The sequence below is a fragment of the Drosophila mojavensis genome, unplaced genomic scaffold, assembly GCF_018153725.1.
Source record: "Drosophila mojavensis isolate 15081-1352.22 unplaced genomic scaffold, ASM1815372v1 contig_136, whole genome shotgun sequence".
Classification (NCBI taxonomy): Eukaryota; Metazoa; Arthropoda; class Insecta; order Diptera; family Drosophilidae; genus Drosophila; species Drosophila mojavensis.
The window spans coordinates 11,239,558-11,261,405 of NW_025318667.1; the positions used below are offsets into that span (position 1 = coordinate 11,239,558).

The 21,848-nt window shown below is 40.7% G+C and overlaps 1 protein-coding gene across 2 annotated transcripts; it reads left to right on the top strand.

Annotated features, from left to right (window-relative positions):
• The first annotated feature begins 5,085 nt into the window (after nucleotides 1-5,085).
• Nucleotides 5,086-21,259, top strand: LOC6585221. 2 transcript variants are annotated; one of them, XM_032732550.2, is made up of 9 exons: nucleotides 5,086-5,600; nucleotides 9,152-10,057; nucleotides 16,906-17,069; nucleotides 17,431-17,788; nucleotides 17,962-18,154; nucleotides 18,778-19,009; nucleotides 19,069-20,040; nucleotides 20,118-20,260; nucleotides 20,333-21,259. In XM_032732550.2, the coding sequence occupies exons 2-9, from the start codon at nucleotides 9,168-9,170 to the stop codon at nucleotides 20,462-20,464; spliced, it is 3,084 nt and encodes a 1,027-aa protein (XP_032588441.1). In that variant the 5' UTR covers nucleotides 5,086-5,600; nucleotides 9,152-9,167; the 3' UTR covers nucleotides 20,465-21,259. The 2 variants fall into 2 exon arrangements, with proteins under 2 accessions (XP_032588441.1, XP_032588442.1); XM_032732551.2 differs by having other exon boundaries at nucleotides 20,121-20,260.
• Nucleotides 21,260-21,848: the final 589 nt, after the last annotated feature.

Consider the following 21,848-nt stretch of genomic DNA (forward strand, 5'->3'; position numbering starts at 1 on the left):
TTGTTTCTAGTGTGTTCACCTGTATGTATGTGCTAGGCGGAGGGGAGGTGGGCGAGGTGGGTGTGATAATCAGCTGCGAATTGCGCCATCTAGCGGCAGTCGAACTGATTTTTGAGAGAGGCTGCAACAAATGTTCGTTCTGTTCCATCTTATAGCATAGAAAAATAAACAAAAACAACAATAACAATAAACACTTGCACACATTAATACACATATATAAATATATGTTTATAAATATGTGTATTTATATATGTGGCTTCTACGTGCCCATGTGCGCCTGTGCGTGTGTGTGGTTGTTAATTTTTGTATGGCATAGACAAGCCAAAAATTAACATATTAATGAATTTCCAGTTTCTTTTTTGTTTTTGTTTTTCTATGGTTTATTTGCTTTCGTCTCGTATTTTCGAATTGCTTTTAATTTTACTAACAATCTATGCATTTGTATATTTTTCTATATATATATATGTATATATATATATATATATATATATATATATATATATAGATTTTTTGTAAATATTTTTTATTTATTTATTTATTTGTTTGTGCCGCCAAATCAATCAAAATATCAAAGCGATAGAACAACCCAGCAAAGAAACAAGAGATTAAAAACAATAAACAGCAAGCAATAGGCAATAGTAACAACAGCAGCAACAACAACAACAGCAACTACGACAAATAAACAACAACACAGGCAAAACCAAAAAAAAAAAAAAAAAAAGAAACAACGAACAAAACGCACTCATTAAAAGTCTAATAAAGTTTTTCGGTTTTTATTATATTTGTTGTTGTTTTTTGTTGTTTTCAAGGTTTTATTTTTTTCGTTTTTGTAGCTCTGCGTATGTGTGTGTGTGTTGGTGTGTTGCTCGTATATTTCTTATTTTATTTCATTTTCGTTCGATTTGCTGTTGTTGTTGCTAGTTTTTTTTTTTTTTTTTTTTTTTGAATGGTGCTTTCTGCTTAGCTTCTTCTGCTTTGTCTTCTTCTTCCTAAACATCTTTGAATCGAACGCACGTCAAAGTATCGGCAACGGCAGCTTTCAAGCTAGCGGCGACTGCGACGCTACGCGCACGCTTCAAAAGTTATTAATTTTCATAATAATTAACTTTGGGAATTTGTTGCAAAATATTCAACACACATATCCACTCACACACACAGATACAGACACACATGAATTTTTATAAAATTATTTGTTGTCTCCTCGAGCACGACAAAATTATTGCTGACGTCGCATCTGCCGTCGCCGTCGCCGCCGTCGCCGCCGCCGCCGCCGCTGCTGTTGCAGCTGCGACGCGTCGTTGTCTCCGTCGTCACCGTCGCCTTGCGTCTCGCATACAAAACAGAGAGGAGAGCGAAAGAGGCGAAGCTTGTACACGCATACAGCAAGTGCTAACCAATACCAGCGCAGTGGCAGCAGCAGCTGCTGCGGTTATTAGCGCTGCCAAAAGCACAATACAAAATTTCTTACCTCCTCAAAACACTTACCAAGCAGAGCAGAGCAGAGCAGAGCAGAGCCAAGCAGGGCTGAACAGAGCAGGCAGGGCAGACAGTCTGTAAATGTAAATGCAGATAAGCGCATTGAGTTGCGCTTAACTGCAAGCTCAGTCAAAGTGCGCTCATCGGCGCGCTCACTCACTCTCTCTACTGCTGTTGCTCTCTGAAATGTGCTCTCAGCTGGAAGTGTTTGCATCACTGTTATTATCGCTATCAGCATCACTCAAACGAACTGAGCTTTCGCAATCTGATCTACAAGTCAACAACAGCAGAGCCAGCGAAAGAGAGAGAGAGCGGCAGTAGGAACAACAAGTGTTCCTTTAAACTTTGCTGCACAGATTACGCATACGCAGTGTGAGCTGCACGGCAAAGTGCTAGCAAGAGATATGTAAACAATTAATAAACGAAAACAATATTATGCAGTAGCTGCAGTAGCAGCAACCACAAGAATAGTAATAGAACGTGCTAAATTGAGTAATAACAGCCACTTACATACATACATACACATGCCAACGTATGTATGTACGTATGTACGTATGTACATATATACATACGTGTTTCTATATCTCACTCTCTTGCTCTCTATGTGCCGCGAGTGCGAGTGCAAAGCTATTTTTGGTTTGGAAACGGTGACGGCGACAGCGACGGCGACGACGACGGCGAATTGCTAGCAGCAGCTACCACCTGATGTTGCCGTCGGCATCGCTGTCGTCGCTACAGTTAGTGGTTAGGCCAGGTCGAGGCAGTCGCAGCAGCGGCAGCAGCGACAGCAGCGATAGCAGAGAGCTCATACAAGTTAAAGAGCGTGAGCGACAGAGGCAGCACTATTGCCAACCAAAGAAAAAAAAGAAAAGTAAATAAATAATAATAATAAAAGAACAGCAAAAACGGCGCGCAATTTTCTAAACGATTTTTCGAAGGACGTTGCTTGCACATTGTCCTTTACGTTGAATGGGTGTGTGAGTGTTTGTGTGTGTGTGTGTCTGTATGTATGAGTGGGTGTGGGTATGTGGTATGCGATGAGCAGCAGCTATCCAAATTCACAGCTGCGTGATTTATCAGTTATACTTGGGTATTCAATCATGCGCTCTGAAAAAATTGTCACATCTTTAGCTCTATTTATAAACTAGTCGTCACACATACACACGCATACATACATACATATTTACGCACACATGACCATGCATACATAGTTCTGCGTGCGTATGTGTATTGTTGTTATTGCTGTTGGCGTATACGTAATTCGTTCAGTTTTGAATGCGCTCTGTAATTAACTGCCTTACCGTTAGAACGAAAACAGAAGTAAACAAACGGCGCGCAAAGGAGTGTTTGGGCTCGTTGCGGCGAGAGGCAAAGGCAAATTGAGAGAGAGAGAGAGAGGAGAGAGAGAGAGAGAGAGATGAGAGCGAGAGAGGGGAACAGAGGGCGGGCAAAGAGAATGGGCCTTCGAACACCGTACTGGGCGCACTGACAAACGGCGAGAATAAACGAGAACAAGCCAGCGTATTATATAATTTATTTATTGTTTTGCGCTCGCGGCGATTTGCGCTAATGTTGTTGCTGCTGTTGTTGCTGCTGTTGTTGCTGCTGTTGTTGCTGCTGTTATTGCTGCTGTTATTGCTGCTGTTATTGTTGCTGTTATTGTTGCTGTTCTTTTTGATAATCTGCGTCTCCGTCTAGCAATTGCTGTGCCTTTTGCTCACCACTTTTGAAGGCTTTTGTTTTTGTGCTGTTCGTGCAGGCGCAATGCAAATAAAGTGAGCAGCCAACCAGCCAGGTAGGCAGGCAGGCAGGCAGGCAGTCAGTCAGTCAGATGAGAGAGCGAGGGCGAAGAGCGCGAAGAGTGGGAGAGCGCACGTAACAACAAAATTTTTAAGTTTGTGTGCTTGTTGTTGCTATTATTGCTCGTAACTGCGACTGCGACCCAGGTGATTGACCCAGGCCAGTGTCACTGTCACTGTGACTGTCGGCGCTGCCACCGCTGCCGCCGCCGCTGCTTGTTCCTTTGCTGTTATTGCTACTACCGCTGCTGCTCATTAATTTTCTTTTGCGTGTTTATTTTGCAATGTGTACTAGAAATTTGTCCGCAGTTCCACGGTCTTAGTTGTTTATCCAGCCAAAGCCCATCCCCTGGCTTGCGTAGATATCTATATTTCATGTCCCTGTTGTGCGTGAGCCGTGGTCTGGGTGTGCGTGTGAGCTTTATGTCGTCTCCGCCTTCTTTTGGGGTGTGCGAACAACATCAACAAGAAGGAGCAACAAGACACACGCATTGTGGCAATTCATGTTTTATGCTCTTATACTTTTCTTACTTGATTTGAGCGGCATACTCGAGCACACACACACACACATGGAAATGCATGTGCTTTCTAAAAATGTCTGCTTAAGTCCATAAATTTCGAAGTCAAACTCGAAGTTGAAAGCTTTGAGACAGAACGCGTCCGCTCTCTTCCATCCTCATGCTCCATTCCCATTTGCAGTCTATCTTATACGCTCGCTCAGTCGACCGGCCGTATGACCGAACGACCGACCGACCGACCGACCAGCCGACCGACCGACCAACCAACCACCCACCCATCCGCTCTCTCCCTCTCTCGGGCAGTTTTCAAGCTTTCGTGCTAAATGAACAAGCGAAGACGCAGCTTCGACCGGTTTCCATTTGACTAAAGCTCTTAATTTTTGTTTATGTGTTGTTGTTACTTGAAACGGCAGCAACAACAATAAGAACAACAGCAACAGGTGACAGCACACAGGCAGAAACAAAGAAACAAAAACAAAATGATTAGCTATGTGTTTAAATATTTTTTTAATTAGCAACAACAACAAATATGTGAAAACAAAATCAAATGCGACCCAAAATTTAAATAAAGTCATAAAAAAAATAGTTAAAAACGAAAAAACATAAGTGTAATTTAAAATAAATTAAAAATCTATTTAAATGCTTTTAGACAAAGCTAAGCAAGACAAATAACAACAACTTAAACCGAGCGCAAAGTGCGCGATTTTTTTATGTGAATTTTGTGTATGTTTCATTTTTTTTTTTTTTTGCTCAAGCAAAAACATAGTTTTAAAAAAACAAGTTTTTACTTTCTTTTTTTTGTGTGTTTGCTTAGAGTTCACAATGAGCTAATGTAACAGGAGCAGCAGCAGCAACAACAACACAGCTATTGTACACATTGCAGAAAACAGTGCGACAAAGCAACAACAACAACAATTACCTCCGCATCGCAACGGCTGTACAAATATTAACAAAACAAAAAACATTATACATACATATATGTTTTAAATACTACAACAAATGCAAAACTCCCAACTTAACGAAAATAGCAGCAGCTGCAGCAACAAAATACAATTTATAAAAAACAACAAGAAAACCAACCAAATAAATACCAAAAAAAAAAAAATATTTTAAATACTAAAAATAAAAATAAATAAAAAGTATGTATATACAAACTTAAAAAACAACAACAACAACAAAAAGTACTGCATGCATTTCTATGTGAAAAATAAGTATACAAAAAAAAGAAAAAAAAAAAGCAAAGAATAACTTAAAAGTTTACATATTTTTTATATGTACACATTGAAAGCACATTCATATAAAATATATATAATTATATATTTACATATATATATGTATATATATGTACGTACATACGTAACAAGAACCAAGAACAAGCCACCAAAAGAAATCAAGTACAAACAGACCAAACAAAATAAAACAACAACACACAAAAAAACTCAGCTCAAGCACATTAAAACCGTTACAAACTAAAAAGCAACCGCGCAGTCAACAAGAAAAAAAAAACAGCAAGAACAATAACGGCAGCAGCAAGTGCAAAAGGTAAAAAGGAAATAAACAAATTTGCGGCGTGCGCAACAAACACGCAAAGCAAGCAAAAGAAGGAAGAAAAGGAACACGCAAAGTGTGAGTGCGTCGCGGCGAGCGCCAAAGCCAAAGCTTAACAGCAGCAGCCACAGCCACAGCCGCAGCAAAAAGAAAGAAAACAGACGAAGAATTAGAAAAAAAAAACAGAAAAAAAAACAGTAACAATAGCAAATAGTCGACGCGGACTTCATGCAGAAAAATAAGAAACAGCACAAAACATGTAAGTGAAATTGATTTTTGTACAATACTCACAATGCGAAAAGTAGGCTATATATAAACTAGCTACCGTTTTGCCAATTGTCGATGATAAAGGAGAGTACATAAATTGAATGTTAATTAGAATAATATTTCTTATCTAACATATAATTGATATGTTAATAGCAATAATAGCCATAGTAATTAATTTCGGTAATTTCTGTCGTTTGTTATTCACAGTTGTGCATATCACAGATAGGAGAGTATTGTGCAGTCGCTTCTATGCGATTGCAATTCGGCATTGCTTTCGTACGTATGCATACCTGATGTGTGTGTGTGTGTTTGTGTATGCTTGTATGTATGTTTGTTTGAATGTGCATGTGTCAAGCATTGTTGGGGTTGCCCTTGTTGCTGGCTGTCATTGTTGGTGCGACTCCTAACCTACATAAATATTAAATATTTTCGGGCGTCTGCCTTTCACTCACTCTCTCACACACAGCACACACACACAACCTGCTGCTGGCTCGCTCACTCAGGGTCGGGCCGGCGCATCTCCTCTCACGCCGCCCGCCTGCTGCACGCATTGTGTGTGAGTGTAAAGCTGCTGTCAGTCTGGCAACGTCTGCTCCGACTTAAGCCTCTAACAACAAACAACAACAATAGCACCTGGTGGGCGTCTGTTTTTTGGGATCGTTATGGTTACACTTACTTATCTCCAAGAGAGAGCGAATGCGACAGATAAAGAGTGTGGGTTGCAAAAAAAAAAAAAAAAAAAAAAAAAAAAAAAATAAATAAATAAAAATAAATAAATAAATAACACAGCGGCGTCTAAAGCTTATCAAAACGTCTGTGTTCACGCGTATAAAGATTATAATTGTCTCTCTCAAACACACACGCACATATACATATGTGTGTATCATATATATGTATATGGATAATTACAATGCAAATGAAGTAAAAGCTCTCACAGCTTAAATAAGTATGCGAATCAGACTTCTTGCTGATTGATGATGGATACAATTTGCGAACTTTACATGTGTAGAAGAGAGAGACGGCGATAGAGACACTGGCAGGGGCAGCTAACAGCTCAAGGCAATTGACCCGCATTCGTATTCAGTCAGGCACACGCGCTGCGACCCGCCCGATCTCCAACTCCACCTCTTCCATTCTCACTTGACAATTGAATTAGCAAAGAGTCCTCGACAGAAGCGGAATTTTTTGTTTGTCTCTTCTTTTAGTTTTTACCACAGTTGTAAATAAAGTAAAGCATACTTTTTTGTCCATTGTTAGGGATATCTGTGTATACTCTATGTGCATATATAATGTTTGTATAGTAGTTCTATACATAGATAATATCAAAACAAATATTTTGTATTTTTATCTGGCAACACCAATTGAACCGCTTACTTGCTAAGGTATTATTAAATGTCTTTGCCATTAAATGTTTTTTTTTTTTTTTAATAAATATTATTTATTAGTGTTTTTCAACACTACTATTGTCATGACAATTATAAACTGCTTGGGAATTACAGTTAATTTGAATTCGCAAGCTCAAATTAAATGAGGGAATATTATAATACATTTGTGAGGAATGTATAATTGAGGAAGGTATAATACATATATAAATATGCATGGAATGTATAATACATACATATATACAATGAAATGTGAAGAATGTCATAAAATTTAAAACAAAATCGAATTTATGAAAGGAGACAGAAGGAGAAAGAAAATTTACAAACAGAATGTTTTTATTTCTGTTTTATTTTCCTTGTTTTGTATTGTCAATAATAGTGAAAAAATAAAAAAAACATCAATAAAAACAAACCGTGTTTTTAAATATATTCTTTCACTCGGGTTGATTGACCTCGCCCCTCTCAACTGACTAGTCATACCCCTTCAAAATATTCATACATATATAAAAATGATACACGATCCGCTTAGTAATCCGTCAATAAAATTCTTTTTTTGGCCGGGAATTTCCGTAGAGCTTGCTCAATTGTCAAACGAAAAACTAACAGCAACAACAACGCCAACGGCAATCGTATAGAAAAGTAAATATATAAATAACTAAATAGTTCAAAGATATCATATGGATATATATATGTTTATCTATGTCTTGTGTGAGTTTTGTGGTATGCTCATTATTTATAGGCAGCACTTGCTAATATACTATAAATCTTACATATACTTATGTATATATTTATATCTATATAATACATATAAATATATATTATATATATTTAGGTATATGGATATATATTTAAGAAATATGTCTATGACACATAAAGCCTTCTGTTTATCGCTCTTAGCATTTTACGAGTCTTAGCATTATGAGCTAATGAGCTAATAATGAAATTGAACAATGAGCAGACACCCTGTAAATGAACATTTTTTTTGTAGTAAAAAATAAGTATGGAATTGATTTTTTTGCATAAATAAAAATACATAATTTAAAATACAAAAAATTAAAATAAATAAATACGTTAACCTAAAATAATAATAATATAAAATATCAAAAAATATATATCTAAAATTTCAATATTTGATAGTGCATCACTTAGTCAGGTATACCCTAAGTTATTGATATGCTTGCTCTTAAATCTATTTCGAATCCAAAACCTTGCACAAAAATAGATTTACAAAGAAACCGACAAACGAAAATAATAAAAAACAAAAATATATATATTTAAAAAACAAACTCCGCACCCCCCACCCCCCAAAAAAGGAAAATATTTGTCTATGGAAAATAATAGAAAATATGAATTTATTTACTACATGACACGCAACAAGAGCAATCAAATAAATTATGAAACAACAAAATTAAATTGTTTTCGATAAGGCAAAACTATGTGTTGATGTCGCTCACATACCCTGTAGCAACACGCTGCCACATTGGGTATGCACATGCATTATGCCAATGAAATCTATTATCCAAACTAACTTGAAAGCATTTCAATTGCTTGAATGTTGCCAGATTGCTGTTAGTTTTAAAAGTATGGCAGCACTGGTTTAATTAACTTCAAAAATGGCGAAAAAGTACGGCAACTCTGCTAATTAACTGAGTTCACTGAGATTAGACTGTATTGGAAAACATAGATTATCCGAAACTACAACTGAAAGTTGTGTTCTTAGAGTCCCACACTCTGATTATGAAATGATGCCAGACGCTGAGACTATGCAAGTCTGGCAACTCTATGCAAGATATTTGCTAAACTCTAGGCGATATACATATACATATAAAATCACATACAAAATTTATAGCAAAAAAATATCATATCGTCTATGTTCATTGTAGAACTGATCAAGCACTCTAGGCAAGCTTATTACAGGGTATCATTAATTAAATCGCTGTCGAACATGAGCAATAAATTAAAAACTTAACAACTTGTTATATCAAATTGTTATTGACCAATCCATGGAGCGCTGCTCTTGACCTCTCTTTCACGCCTCACAGCCGCGCTCAGTCTCTCCATCTCCATCTCCCTCTCTCTTTATCTTAATCTCTATGTATGTATTTAACTGGCACCCGAACTGATCTAGACATGTTTATCTATGCTCCTCTCTCACCTGCAGCGCCCCGGTCATCAAAATGAGCGCCCTCGATGCGTACCTAAAGCGTCCAGCGAAAGCGGCGACCAGGTCGACCTCGGAGCATTCCAGCGGCGATCAGGCGGCGCAGGCGGACGTTGAAGATCTCAAAACAGACATTCCCTACTTTGACGATCCGCAACAGCAACAGCAACAGCAGCAGCAGCAGCCAGAGGCTGATCCTCAGCAGCAGCAGCAGCTGGGGGGATATGCGTCCGCCTGGTCGCCCGCTGAGGAGGCAGCCTCACCCGAGACCCAACAGACGGACGATTTGGAGCTGGATGATAGCTACACGGACTCGGACTATGCGGCCAGCGGCAGCGCTGCGAACAGCTACTATCAATTGCCGACGCCATCGAATAGCGAGATAATGCTGCGGCCTCCCTCCAACTCCAGCTTCCAGTACAGTTATCCATCGTCGGGCACTGGACCGGGTCCGGGTGGCGGCGGCGGCGGCGGCGGTGGTAGCAACAACAACAACAACAATAGCAGCAGCAGCAGCAGCAGCAGCGGGCGTCAGCATGCCGCCTATGGACATTCCCAGGCGCTGGCGTTGCAGCCGCCGCCATCGCCGAGCTCATCCTCGACCAATATGTACCCCAACATGTGGTATCCGAATGCATCGTATGGCAATTCCAGCGCTGGCCACGCCTACGGACGATATGCGGGCTGTGGTGTGCCGCCGAGTGCGGCTGCGTATGCGGCGGCCGTTGCACATGGCATGTTGCCACATGGCCATCATCATCCGCATGCGCCGCTGCATCATTCGCATACGCATCCGCTTCCACATCCGCATCCGCATCCGCACGCACTTCCACATCCGCATCACCAGCATGCGCACCACCCGCACACGCACGAGACGATGATGGAAATGTTCCATCTCTCAAATAGGTAAGTGTACCATGACGATATTACTTACTTTAACTATAATCGATATTTATCGATGATTTGCAAAATTAGATAAACTGCTTGTTTTCTGAGTATTCCTTGTTGGAATGTTGTTGTTTATAAAATGTCATCTCAATTGTTTTTATAATTTTTGCTCAACCATGTCCAATAAAATGGAAAGTCGATATATATCGATCATTCGATTTATGTTGACTGGCAAGTTGCTTATCAATTTATGCATATATTTCTTTGAAAGTATACGTCGAAATATAAGTCTTCTATATGCATTGACTATTTAAGCATTTGCTGTAATTCGATATTTATCGATAGGTACAAAAGTACAGATTTACCTATTTATGTATGGATTAGTACAGCTCTCATTCATTGGCTTCTCAGCATTTGAGTTCCTTAACGATGCTGCCTGTAGAGTATAGTTATCGATCATAATCGATTTATGTTCAGAGTCTGAGCATCAGACTACATCTGAGATTATATGTGAGAAGCTTTCAATTTGACTGTTCATTGCGATTTCTAATAGGTTTAAAAGCCTTTTCAAATCCAAATCCCATTTGCAGCCTTGTTATACAGATAAATAAATATATATATATACATATATGTATATATGTATATATATATATAAGAGTTTTACCTACTTGATTGCTGATAAAAATCTATTTTTCTTGCATTCGTGCACACCCACACTCACATCCATTTCCTTGGCCAATTTTCTTAACCCACAAACAGCGGAAACAACTGGCACCACAGCACCCCTACCCCCCCCCCCCCACACTACCGCCCATCCACCCAGCTGGCCGCGCAGCAAGGACGCACGCTGTTCAGCTTTTTATGACCCGTGCAGCCAATTTGGCCACATTTGTTGAGCTGCTGACCCGCTGCGCGTCTGTTGGCTCTGATTGGACTCGATTGCCAGCGTTTGGCCATGGCCAAAACCAACAGTCCCCCACTCCCACTCCCACTCCCACTCGCACTCGCACTCACACTTCCACTCCCATCAACCCCCAGCCATGCCCCAACCACTCGCGGTCCTTTGATAATTCATCCTGTGGTGCTTATTTTGTACATTTTTATCAAAATTGTTTGTTTTTCTTGACAATTTTCACATTTATTTTCGTCACACACTGCAAGCGGCAGAGACAACAATTTGCTCAGTGGGTCATTGGCTAAAGCCGGAGGAAGATGACGGAGATGAAGAAGAAGCAGACAACGATGACGGCCAGTAAATGAATTGAAATAGAAAAATAAACAACATCTTGGCCATGCCCAGTCGCCCAGTCGCCCAGCCGCCCACTTGCTGCTGCTAACAAGCTCTGCTAATGGACTCTTACTGCATTCATGCGTTGCATTTGTTGTTGTTGTTGTTGCTGTCGTTGTTCTTGTTGTTGTTGTTTGTTATTGTGTTCTTGTTATCTTTAAGTCTTATGAAATTTATGGCACGCGTGCATCGGCTCACGCCCACAAGCGCCGCTGACCACGGGCCATCAACTCAATGGGCCAACAATAACAAAAACAAAAGACTCAGCAGCGAGAGGTAACTTAAATGGCAGCAACGTAAACAGACAGCGAGAGAGAGAAAGAGAGAGGGAGAGAGAGAGAGAGAGAGAGAGGGAGAGAAAGAAAAATACGCTATACTAAATACAAAATTGATTTCCTTATTTGCTGACAAAAACAAGTGAGAAGGCTCTAGTCGAGACTGCTCGACTAGGAGATACCCTGAACCAGCTAAGCTGATATTCAACTCATTCTGCACTTCTTGTATGCACACATGCATGCACACGCATCCACACGCACGTATTATCAGCGCTTGGACTGAATAATTTCTCTTGTAGTAGGACTATGGTCAAAATGTGGGCGTGGTATCCTAAATCTGTAAATTACAAAATCTTTGCATTCATGAAATGTATATACGCAGTAAATCTGAAGTCTCCAGGTATAAAAGTGTTCAAATTAGGCTGAAAAAACCAAATCAATTTTTCGATTATTCTCGATAAAAAAGTTATCGGATGAGTTATCGACAAAATATGAAGAACTTGTAAAGCGTATGGTATACACGAGTATGCATGCAAAATTTCAGCTCTCTAGCTCATAGCTTCTGAGATCTAGGCGTTCATACGGACGGACGGACAGGGCTATGTCGACTCAGCTTGTCGTCCTGATCAAGAATATATATACTTTATGGGTTGATTCCTTCTGCCTGTTACAGACTTTTCACAAAACCATTATACCCTGATTTCCCATTTTCAATGGGTTCAGGGTATAATAAGCAATAACATTGCACTCGGGCATTAGCGACTGCTTAATACACGCTCATGCGCTCCAAAACAGCTCTGAATTATTTCTCATAAATCTCTAGAGATAGCCTGTACTAACTTAACTCTCAACTTGCTTAGCTCAGTTGAAGCTCAAGCTGTAAAGTTTGGGAAATTTATAGGTTTTTGTTTTTTATGATTTTCCACCTCGCCCAGTGGTAAATAACATGTTTTACTTAATCAATCAATAAAGGAGGTCAGCCGTAAGTTATTCCCTGCATTTGGTTTCCAGTTTGTTTCTACAATAATTTCCTATTATTTATAGTTTTTATGATTTGCCACGCCCTCAATGGGCGTATCTATATCCACTAGTTATTTGTGGTCTTGGCTTAACGATGCAAAGGCAGATTCCAAATTTCCAACTTCAACTGCGTTTCTTTGATATTCCCATTTGCCATGCAGCTAATCTACTCCTTTCACTTTGAGCACGAGTATAGATAGTCTTTATAGAGCCACACACCTACATACATCTGTCTATATATCAACTATATATACATTTATTTTTGTCGATATCTTTTTCTATAATAGACACCTTAAATGCTCTCACTAAATGCTAGTTAAATACTAATAATTATTAGCTGCATGTAAAATGACAACAATATTACGTATACGTTTACGTATACGTAATAATCGTTTCATAAATAATTAAATATTGACAGTTATATTCATATGAAAGATTAGCTGTGCTAAATGGCTGACTAGCTGACTGGCTAATTGATTGATTGACTGACTGACTGACTGATTGATTGGCGAACTGATTGGCTAATTGATGAGTTTGCTTTTTGCAGTTGACTCTCATGCTGCATTTGCTCAATTTCGTCAAGCTAAATCTAAATTTACAGCGAGCTCTATAAGTAATTGGCTTTTAGTTCATGCACAATTCCCAAGCGAAAAGTGGATGGACTTAATCATATTTTAGTGGTTTTTCTGTTTTATTATCATAATCATATCACAATGAATGAATGAAGGGATCGATTGATCCCTTTATATATTTATTAGACGTAAATTGTTTTATAATAAATAACATCTAGAGAAGGGAAGAGTGTGTGGCTTGGTGCCCTTAAAAATCTTAGTTCCTAAAATCTTAAAATATCCTTGATTGTAGATTCTTCAAATATTAAATATCTTCAAGCTAAAGATCTGTATATTGAATCAATATAAATACTATTTAAACCTTTCCACTTTGTGCTCGACTCGGCTATTCTGCAACATTTAAAAATGTTCCTACCTATTGCTTACTGACGCTACATTCAATTCTGTGTATTTCCACATTTATAGAGCTTCCCTTTCATGAAACTCGCCGATGAAAACCTAAAAATTTTCATTAAAGAAAAAAAAAAAAAAAAAAAAACCAAACAAATCATTGACTGAGTGGAAAGAAAAAATGTTGAACTCAATTTCCGGCAGTTGCCAATTCTCCGGAACATATTATATATGGATTGGCAAGGCGTACAAATACACACATGTATATATGTGTGTGTGTGTGTGTGTGTATTGAATACTCATAAATTTTCATTGGAGATTTCACAAGCTGCTGTAAATGGTTTTCCACGCAATTTGAACCGCTCAACTGATGACTATTCCAAGTAATTGGGATATTTAACAATATTACGTATACGCTACGAGCAAATGGAAAACAAACGCATAAAAAGTGAGAGATAAGAGTACCTATACCAATACACACACACATGCATACGTATGCATGCATGTATGATAGATACAACACTTAATCGTTGGCGATTGTAAATTACTAATAGCGATTTATAAATTTTGTTTTTAAAAATATAACTGCAATAACTGAACAACTGAACGATAGCCACTTCACTATGTTACGCATTAAAACAATCTATTTCTGTCAATATTTGTATAGATACCCTGTAACTAGACAGGGATATGCACTGACGGGCATGCGTGACCTGATCAACTGAAAAACGATCTTGAAAAGTTAAACATGAAATATAGAAACAGTCTATAGTAATACTATACTATACTAAATACTCAATATATTATCATTAGCTTATCAACTCTCCACACATCGGCAATCGAGCTACTCTTACAGGGTATCAACGAGTCGATATTTGCATTTGGCATCAAGAAATCCGTTCGATTGCATTTTCAGTTTGTTTCTGCACGGCGCCAAGGTCACGGCTACGATAATGTGCAAGAGTGAGAAACAGAGAGGAAGTGTGAGCGAGCGAGCGAGCGAGCTAGTGTGTGCGAGTGAGTGAGTGAGCGAATTGAATGCATGGCAAGTACAGTAATCGAGACGACGCGTCGACGCCGACGGCGCCGCCTATCGCAGTGCAGTGCCGTTACATTGTTGCGCATTCAAAACAAATAGCCGAGACGGACGACGAGAACAATCCAATGAAGCCTAGAATGAAAGAGTGAGAGAGAGAGAGTGAGAGTGAGAGTGAGAGAGGCAGAGCGCAAGAGTGCAAGCAACAGGCCGCGCCAGACTGTAACGGGACGTTGGCTGTAAGGGCGGTGGGTTGAGTAACTGCAAATGCAACATGTTAAATAAACAAATGCAGTACGCACACATCTACATATATGTATATGAATATGTATGTATATGTGTGTGTATGTGTATTTATGTGAGCACTCACAATCAGCCGCAAAGTTGGCGCGTCGAGCGGCGTCAAGACCTTGCACTTCCTCGTTCCTCGTTTGGCCACTTGGTCTGGCCCATTGAAAACAAAGTGAACATTTCAAGGGCAACGCTTAGAACACCACGCCCTTAGTACCTCACTCAACAAGCACACACACACACACAGACACACACACACACACACACACGCACTCTCAATTCCTCCGCATCTCTTCCGCTCACTCTCTCACTCTCAGTAACAATGCCGTTAAGCCCAAACGTTTTCAGCCTCTTTTGTAGACACCCTGTGCTCGGTACGCTGGCACAGGGCGTACACTTTGAAGCGTCTTGTCTAGGGTATTCCGTTAAGTGTTGGCTGTTAATTGATATTTGCGTTTAATTTTGCAACATTGTTGCATTTGGCAGCCATTTGCGTGTGCACATCTATATATATGTATGTATATATGTACATATGCACGCTGGCTATCTGCATGTCTAGGATACCCTGTGCCGTGCGACCCAAGTGCAGGCACTATTTGTTTGCCTAATACGTTTATCATATATCATTTGTTTAGACTGCACTCTGTTTATACTGTCGTGAGAATGCATTATTATCATCCATTTGGGAATCTGATTCGTTTGGCTTTATCGCCTGCCTGCAGGCCATTATTTATTTAAGTTTTGCATTGGCCGGCGAGTTTATTAAAAACTACCACGCCTCGTTTCCCATTCAGTTATTTATAGATGTTCGTATTTATTTATTCCAAAACTTGAACGATAATAAACAATTAGTTTCTGATATTCACACAAAACTGTATACCCAGCAGAATGTAAAGCTCAAAGTGCAGGGTAATTGAAGACATTTAGCTGCAGCTGGCATAAGCACATACGTGTGTGTGTGAGTGTGAGAGAGTGCTTGCTTGTGCTTGTGGCTGTGTGCGTGTAAATAAATTCGTTACATAGTTGGATACATCGTTTTTGCGCCTTTTCAATTTTGCATGTGCTTGATATTGTTGTTTGCGTTTTGGTTGTTGTTTGCTTGTTGTTGTTGTTGTTGGTGTTGTTGTTGTTGTTGCAGTTGCTTCTTTCATTTCGCACTCGGCGCTTTGTGCGCCTATTGCGAACTTGCATTATTATTATTATTTTTTTTTTCTTTTTCAATTGCGTTTTAAAATAAATTACATCAGTGGACGGGGATGGCAATAGCAACAACAACAACAACAGAAGCAACAACATCAATAGAAGCAACAACAACATCTATTACGGCAGCCATTGCTAATCGAACTCAAATTGCTCATATTCCCATATGAGTTACTCATACATTGCCTGAAAGCCGCCGGCGCCGAATAGGCAATGCCATAGATAGAGAGTGAGAGAGAGAGAGAGAGAGAGTGAGGGGGAGAGCGAGAGAGTGAGAGCAAGCTGAAATGATCTCGTAGCAAGTAAAACTGTGCTTGAGCGCGGCGTGGGCGTAATTTGAGGCAAAAGGAAGTTCGCGCCATGTTCGGCTTAACGCTTGACTCGCTGACGCTAACAGCGACGCCGACAGCGACGCGTCGCGACGTCAGCTGCATTGGCGAGGCCCATTTCAGCTGATTATTATTGACAGCTATTGAGCTGTTTGTCATTCTCACATTCCGCTGCAGCAGCGTTAAGTCTGCGTTTATCTGTATGTGTGTGTGTGTGTATGTGTGCCTAGACTGCCGTGTCATGCGCTATATGGGTGTATGTTTGTATTTATGTATGTACGACAGAACAAACAATTACATTAGCTATGTCTGGCTGTTGACCAGCGCCCCACACCCCACGCTACACCCGCCCCATCAGTCGACCCTATTTTATTGCGTCTCATATCTATTGATTTAAGTGTATTGCAAACGGTATATTATTCACAACCTAATCCCTGCACTTACCTGCTGTCTTCAATGTTGCAGCGGGCGTGAGGCACGCAACCGGGCGGAAAAGAATCGAAGAGACAAACTGAATGGCTCCATACAGGAGCTCTCCACCATGGTGGCCCATGTGGCCGAGTCGCCGCGACGGGTGGACAAGACGGCGGTGCTACGTTTCGCAGCGCACGGACTTCGCCTCAAATACGGTAAGTGCACTCTGCATGCATGCATATATGCATTTTATTTGTGTGCATATACATACATACACACATACATAGATATACATATATGCAGTAAGTGCACACTCATTAAAGGCAATAAATAATATTTGATTTCAATTGGTATTTTTTCATAGTTTCCATAACAGCTTTATGCAGTCTGGCAGCTCTTTTGCTTTTAACGAGCTGACCATTTTCGAATTCTCCTCTCTTTCGTGCTTAACGAAACTTGCACGCTTAGTGCTGCCAGACTGCCGTGAAAGCCGTTAAGCTTGCGATAAGCAAACATAAACATTTAAATAAAATTATTTATGAACTGTTTTTGTTTGTCTTTCGCTTCTGCAATTAGTTTTTGGCAAAACGCTGCATCAACAGCGGCCGCAGGTGACAGACACACTGATGGGCATGCTGGATAGCTTCTTTCTCACGCTCACCTGCCACGGCCAGATCGTATTAATATCGTCGAGCATCGAACAGCATTTGGGACATTGCCAGACGGATCTGTATGGCCAAAGCATACTGCAGATAACACACCCCGAGGACCACGAAATGCTCAAGCAACAGCTCATACCCACCGAGCTCGAGAATCTCTTCGATGCGCATGCGGAGCCGACGGACGCCGACGGTGAGCCGCGACAGCGCAGCAAGTCCGAGGAGGATTACATAGATCGCAAGTTGCGCGATGATCGACGCAGCTTTCGTGTACGGTAAGGTTTTTCTTTATAGTTGACTGGCAGCACTTTTCCAATTGGCAGTACTTTTTGTACATTGAAATCTATCCTAATAGGCCATACAACGTACACTGCATACATACATATATGATGTTTCGATCGCATTTTATTATAATTTCATATTTCTTTCTGTTTTGCATTTCACGCAGTTTGGCGCGCGCTGGCCCCCGCTCAGAACCAACCGCCTATGAGGTGGTCAAAATCGATGGCTGCTTCCGGCGGAGCGACGAGGCACCACGCGGCGTACGCTCCAATACGTTCAGCTCCAGCCTGCAGCTAATAAGACGCACGCGTGGCCGTGACGATGCCATACCGCTACACACAATTAGCGGCAACGATATTGTAAGTGCCCAGACATTCGCTAATATATGTATGCATATATTTAAACACATACATACACATATATGTATATGTGAGTATGCATATGCATAAGCATCAAAAAATCTGTTCGATTGAATGAGCTATTCAAATGAACGACTGAACTATTACAGTGTTCTATGAGCGCTGCATTTGCTCTTCGCTCAGTTGGTCAAACGGTTATAAATAAGGAACATTTAGTTCAGTTGTAGACAAATCGAAAAACACGACAAAACACGAAAAATCCAGCCGCTACGAATCGTACAGCGTTCATAAGAACGCGTCGTTAAGTGCAGTTAAACCGGTTATAAAAGCTGTCACTGGCCCAGCTATTTAAACGGTTAAACGGTTATGAGCGAGACGTTTTGCTCAACTGTTTGAGAGCGGCTGTGCAGCTGTTGACGAGCGTTAAGTTCAAATGAACTGTTCAGCCGGGACAATAAGTTCTATTGAGCTATTTAGTTAATGTTGAGAAGAGGAAAGGAATAACAGCTGCATAACAAGCCAATACGAATAGCTTAGGAGCAAATGATGTGATAAGCACTGCAAAATATAGTTTATAAATATATATTAATGTATTCGTTTAATGTAATCCGTTCGTTCTGCAGGTGCTGACAGCTTGTGCGCGAATTATAAGGCCGCCAAAGATCGTGAATCGTCTGTTTGATGCGAACACGCTGGAGTATCGCACACGGCATTTGATCGATGGCCGCATTATAGATTGCGATCAAAGGATCGGCATTGTGGCCGGCTATATGACGGATGAGGTGCGCAATCTGAATCCGTTCACCTTCATGCACAACGACGATGTTCGCTGGGTGATTGTGGCGCTGCGGCAGAGTGAGTGGGCGACTGTTTGTGTGCGAGGGCATTTCGATTTCATTGCGAATTTCTTTCAGTGTACGACTGCAACAGCTCGTATGGCGAGTCAACGTATCGGCTCTTCACGCGCAACGGCAACATCATTTATCTGCAATCCAAAGGGTATCTGGAGATTGACAAGGAGACGAACAAGGTGCATTCGTTCGTCTGCGTCAACACGCTGCTGGACGACGAGGAGGGCAAGCGGCGTGTGCAGGAGATGAAGAAGAAATTCTCGGTCATCATCAATACACAAATCCCACAGTCGACCGTCGATGTGCCCGCATCCGAGCATCCAGCACAGCTGGAGAAGGCGGTGCTCTGCCTGATCCAGAACTTACAGAGCAGCCAAGCGGAACAGAACGGCGAGCAGCTGGACGCGGACGATGTTGATGATGACGATGCCAATGATGATGGGGATGAGGTCGACGACGATGATGGCGAGGACGGCCTGGCGAGCCTGGCCGCCTTAAGCTATCCAGAGTCCCAGCAGCAGCAGCAACAGCTGCAACAGCAACAACAACAACAGCACCATCAGCAGCACCATCATCAACATCGTCATGGACATTTACAGCATAGCTTCCACGATGCCGGCTCCATGTCACAGGCACGTCTGGGCTCTGGCCATAGCATGGGCAGCTCGAAGACCCCGCCGCTGGCGCTGGTGCCGCCCGAGACAGCGTCGGTCAAGTCCTCCATATCGAAAAGCGTCAGTGTGGTCAATGTGACAGCGGCCAAGCATTTGCGCGGCCTGCAGGCCGCAACGGCTACCAAGTCGCCCAGCTCCAAGTCCGGCTCGACCTCGGCGCTGCTCGACAGCTGCAACTGCAGCTGCCTTGGTGAGGGCGACTGTGACTACTGCCAGGGTCCGCTCACGCCCGAAACGGTCATCAGCGGCACGTCTGTGCCGCTCAAGCGCAGCAGCAGCGGTGCACCGAGTGCAGCTGGCCCAGCAGATGCCCTGGAGGCGGACATTAAGCTGGCCAAACGGCGCTTCATGCCGAGCACAGGTGAGCACGATTTGGCATAGAATTGCCATTTGTATTGTATGTCTATATGGTTATAATATTTCTCATTTTGCTTTCAGCAGACATTGAGCACGTTCTGAGCAATTCGCTGGAGCAGATCGAACGGAACCTGCACCAGCAGCTGAACGTGGCTGCCCAGCTGCGTGATCAGAGCAATCGATACGAGCTGCCCCATGCCAATCAGCGCATCGATGAGATCCTGGTAAGTTGCTGCCCCACACAATCGTGGGCGAGTAGAGCCGCTAGTTAAGCTCTGTTCTTCGTGTCCCCACAGGAGGAGCACCAGAAGCAGAGCAAGCTCTACGTGAACATCAAGAGCGAATACGAGGAGCAGCTGCAGAGCAAGGCGAATGCCACGAAACCGGAAACCGATAGCCAGGGCAGCACCAGCAGCGGCATACCCTAAACGGGGCCATACCTATATAGATGTACCTATATATATATATACTTACATACATACACACATGCATACATATACGTATGTATATGAATTGAGGGTTTCAGCTGATGTGATAAGCAGCGAAAGCGAGTTGCAGCTTGACTCAGATGCACAGGCAAAAGGCAAAGGCAACTTTCGTCGAGCAACTCTTACAAGTGTTACAAACTAGCTAGAAGAAAATGCTTTCTTCGGCCCACCGAAGCTTGAATACCCTTGTGGACACATGGCCAGAGTCTTTGTTGATCATATATACATATATGTGAAGACAATTGAATGCAGCCTCAACTGAGTTTGGCAAACGGACTAATTGCTGAACATATTGATTATACATATATCTATATATAGAGAGAGAAAGAGAGAGAGAGAGAGAGAAAGAGAGAGAGTCACTCTGCAAGGGTAAAACAAAGGCAAATTGATGTACTTTAAAGTGCTAACACAAACCTATTTACAAAGGAAATGCGTATAGGGATCTTTGATGCTATATATAAATATATATATATATATATATATATATATATAGCCACATATAGATGTACAGCGATAAGTGGAATCGAACTAATGAGTGAGCATGCAACAAAAACCTATTTTAGAAAGGAAAAGGGTCCTGGACTCGCCCAGCGGCAGATTTGTTCTTACTTTTTGTTTCTTCTTATTTTAATTCTTGATAACTTTGACTATAACGTCGTTTACGTAAATGTGTTATTTTTTTTTATAAATGTAATTTGTATGTAGGCGTCACTAAAGTAAATAGTTAAAAATATATATAGTGCAAGAAAGTGTTTGTTAATTTAATGTAAATTTATAGTCACACACACACACACAATACAATTATTAGCTATACAATTTTTTAGTATATATATATAAATATCTTTATATATGTATCTGTATATACATATAAAGATAAACTACAAACTAAACGTGATAAAAGACTGTTACCAATTAATGTTAGCATTAGCTTACTATAATAATATATAGTAATATATGTATATAACTATATATGTGTACATATGTATACATATAACTATATACATATAATCTTACTTAAATTGGTTTAAATCAAATGGCATAGTTAAATGAAAATTTACGTTTTACCAACCATATATATTACTTATATATACATATATATATATATATATATATATATATATAAATGCATAAATGTTTTAAATGTTTTATACTCAACAATAGAGAGCGAGAATGAGAAATAGAGGGAGATAGCACAATAGAGAACGAGCATACATAGCACACATACACAGCATCTCTATGTCAATCTCGAGCCTCAAAAAAAAAAAAAAGTTTAAAATTTTTGTTATGTGCATAGGTGAATAAATATTTTAGTCTTACACTGTGA